At 41.7% G+C, this 18096-nt stretch overlaps 1 protein-coding gene across 3 annotated transcripts in view; it reads right to left on the bottom strand.

The window, feature by feature from the left end:
• The window catches only part of LOC139756401 (uncharacterized), a 150935-nt gene that overhangs the window by 114342 nt on the left and 18497 nt on the right, over positions 1-18096 (bottom strand). For all 3 annotated transcript variants that reach the window (XM_071675826.1, XM_071675825.1, XM_071675827.1), the window contains exon 2: positions 253-327. In XM_071675826.1, the coding sequence (XP_071531927.1) occupies positions 253-327 (75 nt within the window). The remainder of the gene's footprint in view (positions 1-252; positions 328-18096) is intronic.

Below are 18096 nucleotides of genomic sequence, written 5' to 3'. Positions count from 1 at the left end.
GAATCTACCAGTGCAAGAATCAAGCCTTCACCTACACACAGCACTCCCAAGATCACGGAAACATTACGGGCAATGCCTGCAAAACATCTTTTCTTCCTACGTGCAACAGATGTCTTCTATAGTTACTTACGATGAATTTTCAGCTTCAGTTTTAAGCAGCCCTTTTGAGTATAAGAAACGTTAAGAAAAATTCGTGATGGTGGGAAAAGAAGCAAAACAACGAGGAATGAACTACAAGGAGAAGGGCATTACCTTTTATGGCTGCAGAATGCTTCGACACGTGTCCAGTGAAGGCCTTGTACAGCTCAGTGAGCACCCTGTTCGTCTCTGCAAATAAAGAATGAACGTATTAGTACCGGCCGGTCATGTGCAATATATCTGAAATATATTCGTGTCTGTTCACTAAACAGTTTTATGACTCTAAACTTAATAACGCTGAAAGAAAGTGATTTTCCATTGTGGGACAGTAGCTTATGTCAGGGAATACGAGAGATAGAACAACATCGCCTTGGTGTGTTCCAGCGATGTTGGTCATGACGAAGAACAGTGTTCAGTATTATAACTGAAGGTTGTGAGACTCATATATTTGTGTGAACAATACAGCCATCTAGCTATATCGTAGTTTGAAAAAATGGATACTTACACTTACCGGAACCTTTGTGTTCATATACAACTACATTATACATATAATGATAACAGTACCTTTCTGTGAAATGAACAGAGCTCACCAGCAGTATTAGTACTGTGTCAAAGATAACATTCACTATGTCTGCAAACATAGACCAAGTCTACCATCACCACCTGACTGTGGGAAAAATAATGCGCAATGTGGTATATATATATATATATATATATATATATATATATATATATATATATATATATATATATATATATTTAATCCCTGGGGATAGGGGAGAAAGAATACTTCCCACGTGTTCCCTGCGTGTCGTAGAAGGCGACTAAAAGGGGAGGGAGCGGGGGGCTGAAAATCCTCCCCCTCATCATTTTTTTTTCTTTTTATTTCCCAAAAGAAGGAACAGAGAAGGGGGCCAGGTGAGGATATTCCCTCAAGGGTCCAGTCCCCTGTTCTTAACGCTGCCTCTCTAACGCGGGAAATGGAGAATAGTTTGAAAAAAAAAAAAAAAGAAAAAATATATATATATATATATATATATATATATATATATATATATTATATATATATAAATGAGGGAGCGGGGGACAGAAATCCTCCCCTCCTTGTATTTTTAACTTTCTAAAATGGAAAACAGAAGAAGGAGTCACGCGGGGAGTGCTCATCCTCCTCGAAGGCTCAGACTGGGGGTGTCTAAATGTGTGTGGATGTAACCAAGATGTGAAAAAAGTAGAGATAGGTAGTATGTTTGAGGAAAGGAACCTGGAGGTTTTGGCTCTGAGTGAAACGAAGCTCTAGGGTAAAGGGGAAGAGTGGTTTGGGAATGTCTTGGGAGTAAAGTCAGGGGTTAGTGAGAGGACAAGAGCAAGGGAAGGAGTAGCACTACTCCTGAAACAGGAGTTGTGGGAGTATGTGATAGAATGTAAGCAAGTAATTTCTCGATTAATATGGGTAAAACTGAAAGTTGATGGAGAGAGATGGGTGATTATTGGTGCATATGCACCTGAGCATGAGAAGAAAGATCATGAGAGGCAAGTGTTTTGGGAGCGGCTGAATGAGAGTGTTAGTGGTTTTGATACACGCGACCGGGTTATAGTGATGGGTGATTTGAATGCAAATGTGAGTAATGTGGCAGTTGAGGGAATAATTGGTATACATGGGGTGTTCAGTGTTGTGAATGGAAATGGTGAAGAGCTTGTAGATTCATGTGCTGAAAAAGGACTGGTGATTGGGAATACCTGGTTTAAAAAGCGAGATATACATAAGTATACGTATGTAAGTAGGAGAGATGGCCAGAGAGCGTTATTGGATTACGTGTTAACTGACAGGCGCGCGGAAGAGAGACTTTTGGATGTTAATGTGCTGAGAGGTGCAACTGGAGGGATGTCTCATCATTGTCTTGTGGAGGCTAAGGTGAAGATTTGTGTGGGTTTTCAGAAAAGAAGAGTGAATGTTGGGGTGAAGAGGGTGGTGAGAGTAAGTGAGCTTGGGAAGGAGACTTCTGTGAGGAAGTACCAGGAGAGACTGAGTACAGAATGGAAAAAGTGAGAACAATGGAAGTAATGGGAGTGGGGGAGGAATGGGATGTATTTAGGGAATCAGTGATGGCTTGCGCAAAAGATGCTTGTGGCATGAGAAGAGTGGGAGGTGGGTTGATTAGAAAGGGTAGTGAGTGGTGGGATGAAGAAGTAAGATTATTAGTGAAAGAGAAGAGAGAGGTATTTGGACGATTTTTTGCAGGGAAAAAAGGCAATTGAGTGGGAGACGTATAAAAGATAGAGACAGGAGGTCAAGAGAAAAAGTGCAAGAGGTGAAAAAGAGGGCAAATGAGAGTTGGAGTGAGAGAGTATCATTAAATTTTAGGGAGAATAAAAAGATGTTCTGGAAGGAAGTACATAAAGTGCGTAAGACAAGGGAGCAAATGGGGACTTCAGTGAAGGGCGCAAATGGGGAGGTGATAACAAGTAGTGGTGATGTGAGAAGGAGATGGAGTGAGTATTTTGAAGGTTTGTTGAATGTGTTTGATGATAAAGTGGCACATATAGGATGTTTTGGTCGAGGTGGTGTGCAAAGTGAGAGGGTTAGGGAAAATGATTTGGCAAACAGAGAAGAGGTAGTAAAAGCTTTGCGGAAGATGAAAGCCGGCAAGGCAGCAGGTTTGGATGGTATTGCAGTGGAAATATTATTAAAAAAGGGGGTGACTGTATTGTTGACTGGTTGGTAAGCTTATTTAATGTATGTATGACTCATAGTGAGGTGCCTGAGGATTGGCGGATTGCGTGCATAGTGCCATTATACAAAGGCACAGGGGATAAGAGTGAGTGCTCAAATTACAGAGGTATAAGTTTGTTGAGTATTCCTGGTAAATCATATGGGAGGGTATTGATTGAGAGGGTGAAGGCATGTACAGAGCATCAGATTGGGGAAGAGCAGTGTGGTTTCAGAAGTGGTAGAGGATGTGTGGATCAGGTGTTTGCTTTGAAGAATGTATGTGAGAAATACTTAGAAAAGCAAATGGATTTGTATGTAGCATTTATGGATCTGGAGAAGTCATATGATAGAGTTGATAGAGATGCTCTGTGAAAGGTATTAAGAATATATGGTGTGGGAGGCAAGTTGTTAGAAGCAGTGAAAAGTTTTTATCGAGGATGTAAGGTCTGTGTACGTGTAGGAAGAGAGGAAAGTGATTGGTTCTCAGTGAATGTAGGTTTGCGGCAGGGGTGTGTGATGTCTCCATGGATGTTTAATTTGTTTATGGATGGGGTTGTTAGGGAGGTGAATACAAGAGTTTTGGAAAAAGGGGCAAGTATGAAGTCTGTTGTGGATGAGAGAGCTTGGGAAGTGAGTCAGTTGTTGTTCACTGATGATACAGCGCTGGTGGCTGATTCATGTGAGAAACTGCAGAAGCTGGTGACTGTGTTTGGTAAAGTGTGTGAAAGAAGAAAGTTTAGAGTAAATGTGAATAAGAGCAAGGTTATTAGGTACAGTAGGGTTGAGGGTCAAGTCAATTGGGAGGTAAGTTTGAATGGAGAAAAACTGGAGGAAGTAAAGTGTTTTAGATATCTGGGAGAGGATCTGGCAGCGGATGGAACCATGGAAGCGGAAGTGAATCATAGGGTGGGGGAGGGGGCGAAAATCCTGGGAGCCTTGAAGAATGTGTGGAAGTCGAGAACATTATCTCGGAAAGCAAAAATGGGTATGTTTGAAGGAATAGTGGTTCCAAATATGTTGTATGGTTGCGAGGCGTGGGCTATGGATAGAGTTGTGCGGAGGAGGGTGGATGTGCTGGAAATGAGATGTTTGAGGACAATGTGTGGTGTGGGGTGGTTTGATCGAGTAAGTAATGTAAGGGTAAGAGAGATGTGTGGAAATAAAAAAAGCGTGGTTGAGAGAGCAGAAGAGGGTGTTTTGAAATGGTTTGGGCACATGGAGAGAATGAGTGAGGAAAGATTGACCAAGAGGATATATGTGTCGGAGGTGCAGGGGACGAGGAGAAGTGGGAGACCAAATTGGAGGTGGAAAGATGGAGTGAAAAAGATTTTGTGTGATCGGGGCCTGAACATGCAGGAAGGTGAAATGAGGGTAAGGAATAGAGTGAATTGGATCGATGTGGTATACCGGGGTTGACGTGCTGTCAGTGGATTGAATCAGGGCATGTGAAACGTCTGGGGTAAACCATGGAAAGTTGTGTCGGGCCTGGATGTGGAAAGGGAGCTGTGGTTTCGGGCATTATTGCGTGGCAGCTAGAGACTGATTGTGAACGAATGGGGCCTTTGTTGTCTTTTCTTAGTGCTACCTCGCACACATGAGGGGGGAGGGGGAAGGTATTCCATGTGTGGCGAGGTGGCGATGGGAGTGAATGGAGGCAGACAGTGTGAATTGTGTGCATGGGTATATATGTATGTGTCTGTGTATGTATATATATGAGTACATTGAGATGTATAGGTATGTATATTTGCGTGTGTGGACGTGTGTGTGTATACATTGTGTATGGGGGTGGGTTGGGCCATTTCTTTCGTTTGTTTCCTTGCGCTACCTCGCAAACGCGGGAGACAGCGACAAAGCAAAATAAGAATAATAAAAATATATATATATATAATATATATATATATATATATATATATATATATATATAATATATATATATATATATATATATATTATATATATATATATATATATATATATATAATATATATATATATATATAATATATATATATATATATATATATTTTTTTTTTTTTTTATACTTTCTCGCTGTCTCCCGCGTTTGCGAGGTAGCGCAAGGAAACAGACGAAAGAAATGGCCCAACTCCCCCCCCCCCCAAACACATGTACATACACACGTCCACACACGCAAATATACATACCTACACAGCTTTCCATGGTTTACCCCAGACGCTTCACATGCCTTGATTCAATCCACTGACAGCACGTCAACCCCTGTATACCACATCGCTCCAATTCACTCTATTCCTTGCCCTCCTTTCACGCTCCTGCATGTTCAGGCCCCGATCACACAAAATCTTTTTCACTCCATCTTTCCACCTCCAATTTGGTCTCCCTCTTCTCCTCGTTCCCTCCACCTCCGACACATATATCCTCTTGGTCAATCTTTCCTCACTCATTCTCTCCATGTGCCCAAACCATTTCAAAACACCCTCTTCTGCTCTCTCAACCACACTCTTTTTATTTCCACACATCTCTCTTACCCTTACGTTACTTACTCGATCAAACCATCTCACACCACATATTTTCCTCAAACATCTCATTTCCAGCACGTCCATCCTCCTGCGCACAACTCTATCCATAGCCCACGCCTCGCAACCATACAACATTGTTGGAACCACTATTCCTTCAAACATACAAATTTTTGCTTTCCGAGATAATGTTCTCGACTTCCACACATTTTTCAAGGCTCCCAAAATTTTCGCCCCCTCCCCCACCCTATGATCCACTTCCGCTTCCATGGTTCCATCCGCTGACAGATCCACTCCCAGATATCTAAAACACTTCACTTCCTCCAGTTTTTCTCCATTCAAACTCACCTCCCAATTGACTTGACCCTCAACCCTACTGTACCTAATAACCTTGCTCTTATTCACATTTACTCTTAACTTTCTTCTTCCACACACTTTACCAAACTCCGTCACCAGCTTCTGCAGTTTCTCACATGAATCAGCCACCAGCGCTGTATCATCAGCGAACAACAACTGACTCACTTCCCAAGCTCTCTCATCCCCAACAGACTTCATACTTGCCCCTCTTTCCAGGACTCTTGCATTTACCTCCCTAACAACCCCATCCATAAACAAATTAAACAATCATGGAGACATCACACACACCTGCCGCAAACCTACGTTCACTGAGAACCAATCACTTTCCTCTCTTCCTACACGTACAGATGCCTTACATCCTCGATAAAAACTTTTCACTGCTTCTAACAACTTGCCTCCCACACCATATATTCTTAATACCTTCCACAGAGCATCTCTATCAACTCTATCATATGCCTTCTCCAGATCCATAAATGCTACATACAAATCCATTTGCTTTTCTAAGTATTTCTCACATACATTCTTCAAAGCAAACACCTGATCCACACATCCTCTACCACTTCTGAAACCGCACTGCTCTTCCCCAATCTGATGCTCTGTACATGCCTTCACCCTCTCAATCAATACCCTCCCATATAATTTACCAGGAATACTCAACAAACTTATACCTCTGTAATTTGAGCACTCACTCTTATCCCCTTTGCCTTTGTACAATGGCACTATGCACGCATTCCGCCAATCCTCAGGCACCTCACCATGAGTCATACATACATTAAATAACCTTACCAACCAGTCAACAATACAGTCACCCCCTTTTTTAATAAATTCCACTGCAATACCATCCAAACCTGCTGCCTTGCCGGCTTTCATCTTCCGCAAAGCTTTTACTACCTCTTCTCTGTTTACCAAATCATTTTCCCTAACCCTCTCACTTTGCACACCACCTCGACCAAAACACCCTATATCTGCTTCTCTGTCATCAGACACATTCAACAAACCTTCAAAATACTCATTCCATCTCCTCACATCACCACTACTTGTTATCACCTCCCCATTTACGCCCTTCACTGAAGTTCCCATTTGCTCCCTTGTCTTACGAACCCTATTTACCTCCTTCCAGAACATCTTTTTATTCTCCCTAAAATTTACTGATAGTCTCTCACCCCAACTCTCATTTGCCCTTTTTTTCACCTCTTGCACCTTTCTCTTGACCTCCTGTCTCTTTCTTTTATACTTCTCCCACTCAATTGCCTTTTTTCCCTGCAAAAATCGTCCAAATGCCTCTCTCTTCTCTTTCACTAATACTCTTACTTCTTCATCCCACCACTCACTACCCTTTCTAAACAGCCCACCTCCCACTCTTCTCATGCCACAAGCATCTTTTGCGCAATCCATCACTGATTCCCTAAATACATCCCATTCCTCCCCCACTCCCCTTACTTCCATTGTTCTCACCTTTTTCCATTCTGTACACAGTCTCTCCTGGTACTTCCCCACACAGGTCTCCTTCCCAAGCGCACTTACTCTCACCACCTTCTTCACCCCAACATTCACTCCTCTTTTCTGAAAACCCGTACTAATCTTCACCTTAGCCTCCACAAGATAATGATCAGACATCCCTCCAGTTGCACCTCTCAGCACATTAACATCCAAAAGTCTCTCTTTCGCACGCCTGTCAATTAACACGTAATCCAATAACGCTCTCTGGCCATCTCTCCTACTTACATAAGTATACTTATGTATATCTCGCTTTTTAAACCAGGTATTCCCAATCATCAGTCCTTTTTCAGCACATAAATCTACAAGCTCTTCAACATTTCCATTTACAACAATGAACACCCCATGCATACCAATTATTCCCTCAACTGCCACATTACTCACCTTTGCATTCAAATCACACATGTATATATATATATATATATATATATATATATATATATATATATATATATATATATATATATATATATATATGTGTGTGTGTGTGTGTGTGTATATGTGTGTATATGTGTATATGTGTGTATATGTGCATATGTGTGTATATGTGTGTGTATGTATATATATTATATAATATATATATATATATATATATATATATATATATATATATATATATATATATATATATATATATATATATATATATATATATATATATATATATATATATATATATATATATATATATATATATATATATTATCCCTGGGGATTGGGGTGAAAGAATACTTCCCACGCATTCCTCGCGTGTCGTAGAAGGCGACTAGAGGGGACGGCAGCGGGGGGCCAGAAATCCTCCCCTCCTCGTACTTTTAACTTTCTAAAAAAAAAATTGGAAACAGGAGTCACGCGGGGAGTGCTCATACTCCTCGTAGACTCAGGTTGGGGTGTCTAAATGTGTGTGGATGTAACCAAAATGTGAAAAAAGGTGAGATAGGTAGTATGTTTGAGGAAAGGAACCTGGAGGTTTTGGCTCTGAGTGAAACGAAGCTCAAGGGTAAAGGGGAAGAGTGGTTTGGGAATGTCTTGGGAGTAAAGTCAGGGGTTAGTGAGAGGACAAGAGCAAGGGAAGGAGTAGCAGTACTCCTGAAACAGGAGTTGTGGGAGTATGTGATAGAATGTAAGAAAGTAAATTCTCGATTAATATGGGTAAAACTGAAAGTTGATGGAGAGAGATGGGTGATTATTGGTGCATATGCACCTGGGCATGAGAAGAAAGATCATGAGAGGCAAATGTTTCGGCAGCAGCTGAATGAGTGTGTTAGTGGTTTTGATGCACGCGACCGGGTTATAGTGATGGGTGATTTATATGCAAAGGTGAATAATGTGGCAGTTGAGGGAATAATTGGTATACATGGGGTGTTCAGTGTTGTAAATGGAAATGGTGAAGAGCTTGTGTATTTATGTGGTGAAAAAGGATTGGTGATTGGGAATACCTGGTTTAAAAAGCGAGATATACATAAGTATACGTATGTAAGTAGGAGAGATGGCCAGAGAGCGTTATTGGATTACGTGCTAATTGACAGGCGCACGAAAGAGAGACTTTTGGATGTAAATATGCTGAGAGGTGCAACTGGAGGGATGTCTGATCATTATCTTGTGGAGGCTAAGGTGAAGATTTGTATGGGTTTTCAGAAAAGAAGAGTGAATGTTGGGGTGAAGAGGGTGGTGAGAGTAAGTGAGCTTGGGAAGGAGACTTGTGTGAGGAAGTACCAGGAGAGACTGAGTACAGAATGGAAAAAGGTGAGAACAATGGAAGTACGGGGAGTGGGGGAGGAATGGGATGTATTTAGGGAATCAGTGATGGATTGCGCAAAAGATGCTTGCGGCATGAGAAGCGTGGGAGGTGGGTTGATTAGAAAGGGTAGTGAGTGGTGGGATGAAGAAGTAAGATTATAAGTGAAAGAGAAGAGAGAGGCATTTGGACGATTTTTGCAGGGAAAAAATGCAATTGAGTGGGAGATGTATAAAAGAAAGAGGCAGGAGGTCAAGAGAAAGGTGCAAGAGGTGAAAAATAGGGCAAATGAGGTAAATAAAGTGCGTAAGACGAGGGTGCAAATGGGAACTTCAGTGAAGGGTGCAAATGGGAAGGTGATAACAGGTAGTGGTGATGTGAGAAGGAGATGGAGTGAGTATTTTGAAGGTTTGTTGAATGTGTTTGATGATAGAGTGGCAGATGTAGGGTGTTTTGGTCGAGGTGGTGTGCTAAGTGAGAGGGTTTGGGAAAATGATTTGGTAAACAAAGAAGAGGTAGTAAAAGCTTTGCGGAAGATGAAAGCCGGCAAGGCAGCTGGTTTGGATGGTATTGCAGTGGAATTTATTAAAAAAGGGGGTGACTGTATTATTGACTGGTTGGTAAGGTTATTTAATGTATGTATGACTCATGGTGAGGTACCTGAGGATCGGCGGAATGCGTGCATAGTGCCATTGTACAAAGACAAAGGGGATAAGAGTGAGTGCTCAAATTACAGAGGTATAAGCTTGTTGAGTATTCCTGTTAAATTATATGGGAGGGTATTGATTGAGAGGGTGAAGGCATGTACAGAGCATCAGATTGGGGAAGAGCAGTGTGGTTTCAGAAGTGGTGGAGGATGTGTGGTTTCAGAAGTGGTGGAGGATGTGTGGATCAGGTGTTTGCTTTGAAGAATGTATGTGAGAAATACTTAGAAAAGCAAATGGATTTGTATGTAGCATTTATGGATCTGGAGAAGGCATATGATAGAGTTGATAGAGATGCTCTGTGGAAGGTATTAAGAATATATGGTGTGGGAGGCAAGTTGTTAGAAGCAGTGAAAAGTTTTTATCGAGGATGTAAGGCATGTGTACGTCTAGGAAGAGAGGAAAGTGATTGGTTCTCAGTGAATGTAGGTTTGCGGCAGGGGTGTGTGATATCTCCATGGTTGTTTAATTTGTTTATGGATGAGGTTGTTAGGGAGGTAAATGCAAGAGTCCTGGAAAGAGGGGCAAGTATGAAGTCTGTTGGGGATGAGAGAGCTTGGGAAGTGAGTCAGTTGTTGTTCGCTGATGATACAGCGCTGGTGGCTGATTCATGTGAGAAACTGCAGAAGCTGGTGACTGAGTTTGGTAAAGTGTGTGAAAGAAGAAAGTTAAGAGTAAATGTGAATAAGAGCAAGGTTATTAGGTACAGTAGGGTTGAGGGTCAAGTCAATTGGGAGGTGAGTTTGAATGGAGAAAAACTGGAGGAAGTAAGTGTTTTAGATATCTGGGAGTGGATCTGGCAGCGGATGGAACCATGGAAGCGGAAGTGGATCATAGGGTGGGGGAGGGGGCGATAATTCTGGGAGCCTTGAAGAATGTGTGGAAGTCGAGAACATTATCTCGGAAAGCAAAAATGGGTATGTTTGAAGGAATAGTGGTTCCAACAATGTTGTATGGTTGCGAGGCGTGGGCTATGGATAGAGTTGTGCGCAGGAGGATGGATGTGCTGGAAATGAGATGTTTAAGGACAATGTGTGGTTTGAGGTGGTTTGATCGAGTAAGTAACGTAAGGGTAAGAGAGATGTGTGGAAATAAATAGAGCGTGGTTGAGAGAGCAGAAGAGGGTGTTTTGAAATGGTTTGGGCACATAGAGAAAATGAGTGAGGAAAGATTGACCAAGAGGATATATGTGTCGGAGGTGGAGGGAACAAGGAGAAGTGGGAGACCAAATTGGAGGTGAAAAGATGGAGTGAAAAAGATTTTGTGTGATCGGGGCCTGAACATGCAGGAGGGTGAAAGGAGGGCAAGGAATAGAGTGAATTGGATCGATGTGGTATACCGGGTTTGACGTGCTGTCAGTGGATTGAATCAGGGCATGTGAAGAGTCTGGGGTAAACCATGGAAAGCTGTGTAAGTATATATATTTGGGTGTGTGGACGTATGTATATACGTGTGTATGGGGGTGGGTTGGGCCATTTCTTTCGTCTGTATCCTTGCGCTACCTCGCTAACGCGGGAAACAGCGATAAAGCAAAATAAACATAAATGATGTATATATATATATATATATATATATATATATATATATATATATATATATATATATATATATATATATATATATATATGTGTATATATATATATGTGTGTGTATATATATATATATATTATATATATATATATATATAATATATATATATATATATATATATATATATATATATATATATATATATATATATATATATATATATAATATATATATATATATATATATATTATATATATATATATATATATATATATAATATATTTGCTTTGTCGCTATCTCCCGCGTTTGCGAGGTAGCGCAAGGAAACAGACGAAAGAAATGGCCCAACCCACCCCCATACACATGTATATACATACGTCCACACACGCAAATATATATACTTACACAGCTTTCCATGGTTTACCCCAGACGCTTCACATGCCCTGATTCAATCCAATGACAGCACGTCGACCCCGGTATACCACATCGTTCCAATTCACTCTATTCCTTGCACGCCTTTCACCCTCCTGCATGTTCAGGCCCCGATCACACAAAATCTTTTTCACTCCATCTTTCCACCTCCAATTTGGTCTCCCACTTCTCATTCCCTCCCCCTCTGACTCATTTATTCTCTTGTTCAATCTTTCCTCACTCATTCTCTCCATGTGACCAAACCATTTCAAAACACCCTCTTCTGCTCTCTCAACCACATTCTTTTTATTTCCACACAACTCTCTTACCCTTACATTACTTACTCGATCAAACCACCACACACCACATGTTGTCCTCAAACATCTCATTTCCGGCACATCCACACTCCTCCGCACAACTCTATCCATAGCCCACGCCTCGCAGCCATACAACATTGTTGGAACCACTATTCCTTCAAGCATACCCATTTTTGTTTTCCGAGATAATGTTCTAGACTTCCACACATTCTTCAAGGCTCCCAGAATTTTCGACCCCTCCCCCACACTATGATTTACTTCCGCTTCCATGGTTCCATCCGCTGCCAAATCCACTCCCAGATCCAGATATCTAAAACACTTTACTTACCCCAGTTTTTCTCCATTCAAACTTGCCTCCCAATTGACTTGACCCTCAACCCTACTGTACCTAATAACATTGCTCTTGTTCACATTTACTCTTAACTTTATTCTTTCACACACTTTACCATCTCAGTCACCAGCATCTGCAGTTTCTCACATGAATCAGCCACCAGCGCTGTATAATCAGCGAACAACAACTGACTCACTTCCCAAGATCTCTCTTCCACAACAAACTGCATACTTGCCCCTCTTTCCAAAACTCTTGCATTCACCTCCCTAACAACCCAATCCATAAACAAATTAAACAACCATGGAGACATCACTCACACCTGCCGCAAACATACATTCACTGAGAACCAATCACTTTCCTCTCTTCCTACACGTACACATGCTTTACATCCTCGATAAAAACTTTTCACTGCTTCTAACAACTTGCCTCCAACACCATATATTCTTAATACCTTCCACAGAGATTCTCTATCAACTCTATCATATGTCTTCTCCAGATCCATAAATTCTACATACAAATCCATTTGCTTTTCTAAGTATTTCTCACATACATTCTTCAAAGCAAACACCTGATCCACACATCCTCTACCACTTCTGAAACCACCCTGGTCTTCCCCAGTCTGATGCTCTGTACATGCCTTCACCCTCTCAATCAATACCCACCTATATAATTTCCTAGGAATACTCAGCAATCTTATACCTCTCTAATTTGAGCACTCACTCTTATCCCCTTTGCCTTTGTACAATGGCACTATGCAAGCATTCCGCCAATCCTCAGGCACCTCACCATGAATTATTCATACATTAAATAACCTTACCAACCAGTCAAAAATACAGTCACCCCCTTTTTTAATAAATTCCATGGCAATACCATCCAAACCTGCTGCCTTGCCAGCTTTCATCTTCCGCAAAGCTTTTACTACCTCTTCTCTGTTTACCAAATCATTTTCCCTGACCCTCTCACTTTGCACACCACCTCGACCAAAACACCCTATATCTGCCACTCTATCATCAAACACATTCAACAAACCTTCAAAACACTCACTCCATCTCCTTCTCACATCACCACGACTTATTATCACCTCCCCATTAGCCCCCTTCACTGAAGTTCCCATTTGCTTCCTTGTCTTACGCACTTTACTTACCTCCTTCCAAAACATCTTTTTATTCTCCCTAAAATTTAATGATACTCTCTCACCCCAACCCTCATTTGCCCTCTTTTTTCACCTCTTGCACCTTTCTCTTGACCACTTGCCTCCTTCTTCTATACATCTCCCAGTCATTTGCATTATTTCCCTGCAAAAATCGTCCAAATGCCTCTCTCTTACTAATAATAATCTTACTTCTTCATCCCACCACTCACTACCCTTAAAAATCTGCTCACCTCCCACGCTTCTCATGCCACAAGCATCTTTTGCGCAAGCCATCACTGTTTCCCTAAATACATCCCATTCCTCCCCCACTCCCCTTACTCCCTTTGTTGTGGATGTGAGAGCTTGGATAGTGAGTCAGTTGTTGTTCGCCGATGATACAGCGCTGGTGGCTGATTCATGTGAGAAACTGCAGAAGCTGGTGACTGAGTTTGGCAGAGTGTGTGAGAAAAGAAAGTTGAGAGTAAATATGAATGAGAGCAAGGTTATTAGGCACAGTAGGGTTGAAGGTCTAGTCAATTGGGAGGTAAGTTTGAATGGAGAAAAATTAGAGGAAGTGAAGTGTTTCAGATATCTGGGAGTGGATTTGGCACCGGATGGAACCATGGAAGCAGAAGTGAGTCATAGGGTGGGGGAGGGGGCAAAAATTCTGGAAGCCTTGAAAAATGTGTCGAAGTCGAGAACATTATCTCGGAAAGGAAAAATGGGTATGTTTGAAGGAATAGTGGTTCCAACAATGTTGTATGGTTGCGAGGCATGGGCTATGGATAGAGTTGTGCGCAGGAGGGTGGATGTGCTGGAAATGAGATGTTTGAGGACAATATGGGGTGTGAGGTGGTTTGATCGAGTAAGTAATGTAAGGGTAAGAGAGATGTGTGGTGATAAAAATAGTGTGGTTGAGAGAGCAGAAGAGGGTGTTTTGAAATGGTTTGGTCATATGGAGAGAATGAGTGAGGAAAGATTGACCAAGACGTTATATGTGTCAGACGTGGAGGGAACGAGGAGAAGAGGGAGACCAAATTGGAGGTGGAAAGATGGAGTGAAAAAGATTTTGAGTGATCGGGGCCTGAACATGCAGGAGGGTGAAAGGCGTGCAAGGAATAGAGTGAATTGGAAAGATGTGTTATACCGGGGTCGACGTGCTGTCAATGGATTGAACCAGGGCATGTAAAGCGTCTGGGGTAAACCATGGAAAGTTCTGTGGGGCCTCGATGTGGAAAGGGAGCTGTGGTTTCGGTGCATTATTACATGACATCTAGAGACTGAGTGTGAACGAATGTGGGCTTTGTTGTCTTTTCCTAGCGCTACCTCGCACACATAAGGGGGAAGGGGGTTGTTATTTCATATGTGGCTAGGTGGCGATGGGAATGAATAAAGGCAGACAGTATGAATCATGTATATGTGTATATATGTATATGTCTGTGTGTGTATATATATTTATACATTGAGATGTATAGGTATGTATATTTGCGTGTGTGGACATGTATGTACATACATGTGTATGTGGGTGGGTTGGGCCATTCTTTCGTGTTTCCTTGCGCTACCTCGCTAACGCGAGAGACAGCGATAACGCAAAATAAATAAGTAAATAAATAAATATATATATATATATATATATATATATATATATATATATATATATATATATATATATATATATACCCACCACGTTAGCAAGGTAGCGCAAGAAAAACAGACGAAAGAATGGCCCAACCCACCCACATACACATGTATATACATACACATCCACACACGCACATATACATACCAATACATTTCAACGTATACATATACATACATGCACAGACATATACATATATACACATGTACATAATTCATACTTGCTGCCTTTATTCATTCTCGTCGCCACTCCGCCACACATGAAATGATATCCCCTCCCCCCCGCACGCGCGCGAGGTAGCGCTAGGAAAGACAACAAAAGCCACATTCGTTCACACTCAGTCTCTGCTGCCATGTATAATGCACCGAAACCACAGCTCCCTTTCCACATCCAGCCCCCACATAATTTTCCATAGTTTACCCCAGACGCTTCACATGCTCTAGTTCAGTCCATTGACAGCACGTGGACCCCGGTATACCACATCGTTCCAATTCACTCTATTCTTTACACGTATTTCACCCTCCTGCATGCTCAGACTCCGATCGCTCAAAATCTTTTTCACTCCATCCTTCCACCCTCAATTTCGTCTCTTACATCTCGTTCCCTCCACATCTGACACATGCATCCTCTTTGTCAATCTTTCCCAACTCATTCTGTCCATATGACCAAACCATTTCAATACACGCTCTTCTGCTCTCTCAACCACACTCTTTTTATTACCACACATCTCTCTTACCCTTTCATCACTTACTCGATCAAACCAACTTCCACCACATATTGTCCTCAAACATCTCATTTCCAACACATCCACCCTCCTTCGCACAACCCTATCTATAGCCAACGCCGCGCAAACATATAACATTGTTGGAACCACTATTCCTTCAAACATACCCATTCTTGCCTCCCGTGATAATGTTCTCGCCTTCCACACATTCTTCAACGCTCCTAGAACCTTCGCCCCCTCCCCCACCCGGTGACTCACTTCCGCTTCCATGGTTCCATCCGCTGCCAAATCCACTCTCAGATTTTCACCATGCAAACTTAAAACCCAATTGACTTGTCCCTCAACCCTACTGTACCTAATAACCTTGCTCTCATTCACATTTACTCTCAGCTTTCTTCTTTCACACACTTTACCAAACTCAGTCACCAACTTCTGCAGTTTCTCACCTGAAACAGAAACCAGCGCTATAGCATCAGCGAACAACAACTGACTCACTTCCTAAGTCCTCTCATCCACAACAGACTGCATACTTGCCCCTCCTTCGAAAACTCTTGCATTCACCTCCCTAACAATCTCATCCATGAACCAATTTGACAACCATGGAGACATCACACACCCCTGCCGCAAACCGACATTCACTGTGAACCAATCACTTTCCTCTCTTCCTACTGGTACACATGCCTTACATCCTCGTTTAAACCTTTGCACCGCTTCTAGCAACTTGCCTCCAACACCATATGCTCATAATACCTTCCACAGAGTATCTCTATCAACTCTATAATATGCCTTCTCCAGATCCATAAATGCTACATGCAAATTCATTTTTTTTCTATGTGTTTCTCACATACATTCCTCAAAGCAAACACCTGATCCACACATCCTTTACCACTTCTGAAACCATACTGATCTTCCCTAATCTGATGCTCTGTACATGCCTTCACCCTCTCAATCAATACCCCACCCTTATAATTTCACAGGAATACTCAACAAACTTATACCTCCCTTTGTCTTTGTACAATGGCACTATGCATGCAATCCGCCAATGCTCAGGCACTTCACCATGAGCCATACATCCATTGGATATCCTCAGCAACCACTCAAAAACACAGTAACCCATCAAACCCGCCGCCTTGCCGGCTTTCATCTTACGATAAGCTTTCTCTACCTCTTCTCTAGTAATCAAATCATTCTCCCTGATTCCTCGACCAAAACACCCTATATCTGCCACTCTATCATCAAACACATTCAACAAACCTTCAAAATACTCACTTCATCTTACTCTCACTTCAACACTACTTGTTATTACCTCCCCATTAGTCCCCCTCTCGATAATCCCATTTCTTCTCTTGTCTTACGAATTTTATTTACCTCCTTCCAAAACATCTTTTTATTTTCCCTAAAATTTAATGATACTCTCTCACCCCAATTCTCATTTGCCTTCTTTTTCACCTCTTGCACCTTTCTCTTGACCTCCTGCCTCTTTCTTTTATATATCTCCCAGGCATTCGAACTGCTTCCCTGTAAAAGTCATCCAAATGCCTCTCTCTTCTCTTTCAATAACATTCTTACTTCTTCATCCCACCACTCACTACCCTTCCTAATCTGCCCACCTACCACCTTTCTCATGCCACAAGCATTTTTTGCGTATGCCATCACTGCTTCCCTAAATACATCCCATTCCGCCCCCACTTCCCTTACGTCATTTCCTCTCACCTTTTTCCATTCTACATTCAATATTTAGTAGTACTTCCTAAAACACGTCTCCTTTCCAAGCTCACTTACTCCCATCACTCTCTTTACCCCAACATTCTCTCTTCATTTTTTAAAACCTCTTCAAATCTTCACCTTCGCCTCCACAAGATAATGATCAGACATCCCTCCAGTTGCACCTCTCAGCACATTAATATCCAAAAGTCTCTCTTTCGCGCGCCTATCAATTAACATGTAATCCAATAGCGCTCTATGGCCATCTCTCCTACTTACATACGTATACTTATGTATATCTCGCTTTTTAAACCAGTTATTCCAAATCACCAGTCCTTTTTCAGCACATAAATCTACAAGCTCTTCACCATTTCCATTTACAACACTGCACACCCCATGTATACCAACTATTCCCTCAACTGCCACATTAATCACCTTTGCATTCAAATCACCCATCACTATAACCCGGTCTTGTACATCAAAACCACTAACACACTCATTCAGCGGCTCATAATACACTTGCTCTCATGGCCTTTCTTCTCATGCCCAGGGGCATATGCACCAATATTCACCCATCTCTCTCCATCAACTTTCAGTTTTACCCATATCAATCTAGAATTTACTTTCTTACACTCTATCACATACTCCCACAACTCCTGTTTCAGGAGTAGTG

Source organism: Panulirus ornatus, chromosome 21 (assembly GCF_036320965.1).
Source record: "Panulirus ornatus isolate Po-2019 chromosome 21, ASM3632096v1, whole genome shotgun sequence".
Lineage (NCBI taxonomy): Eukaryota > Metazoa > Arthropoda > Malacostraca > Decapoda > Palinuridae > Panulirus > Panulirus ornatus.
Note: the sequence above shows the minus strand (reverse complement) of the source record. Positions and strands in the feature narration are given on the sequence as shown.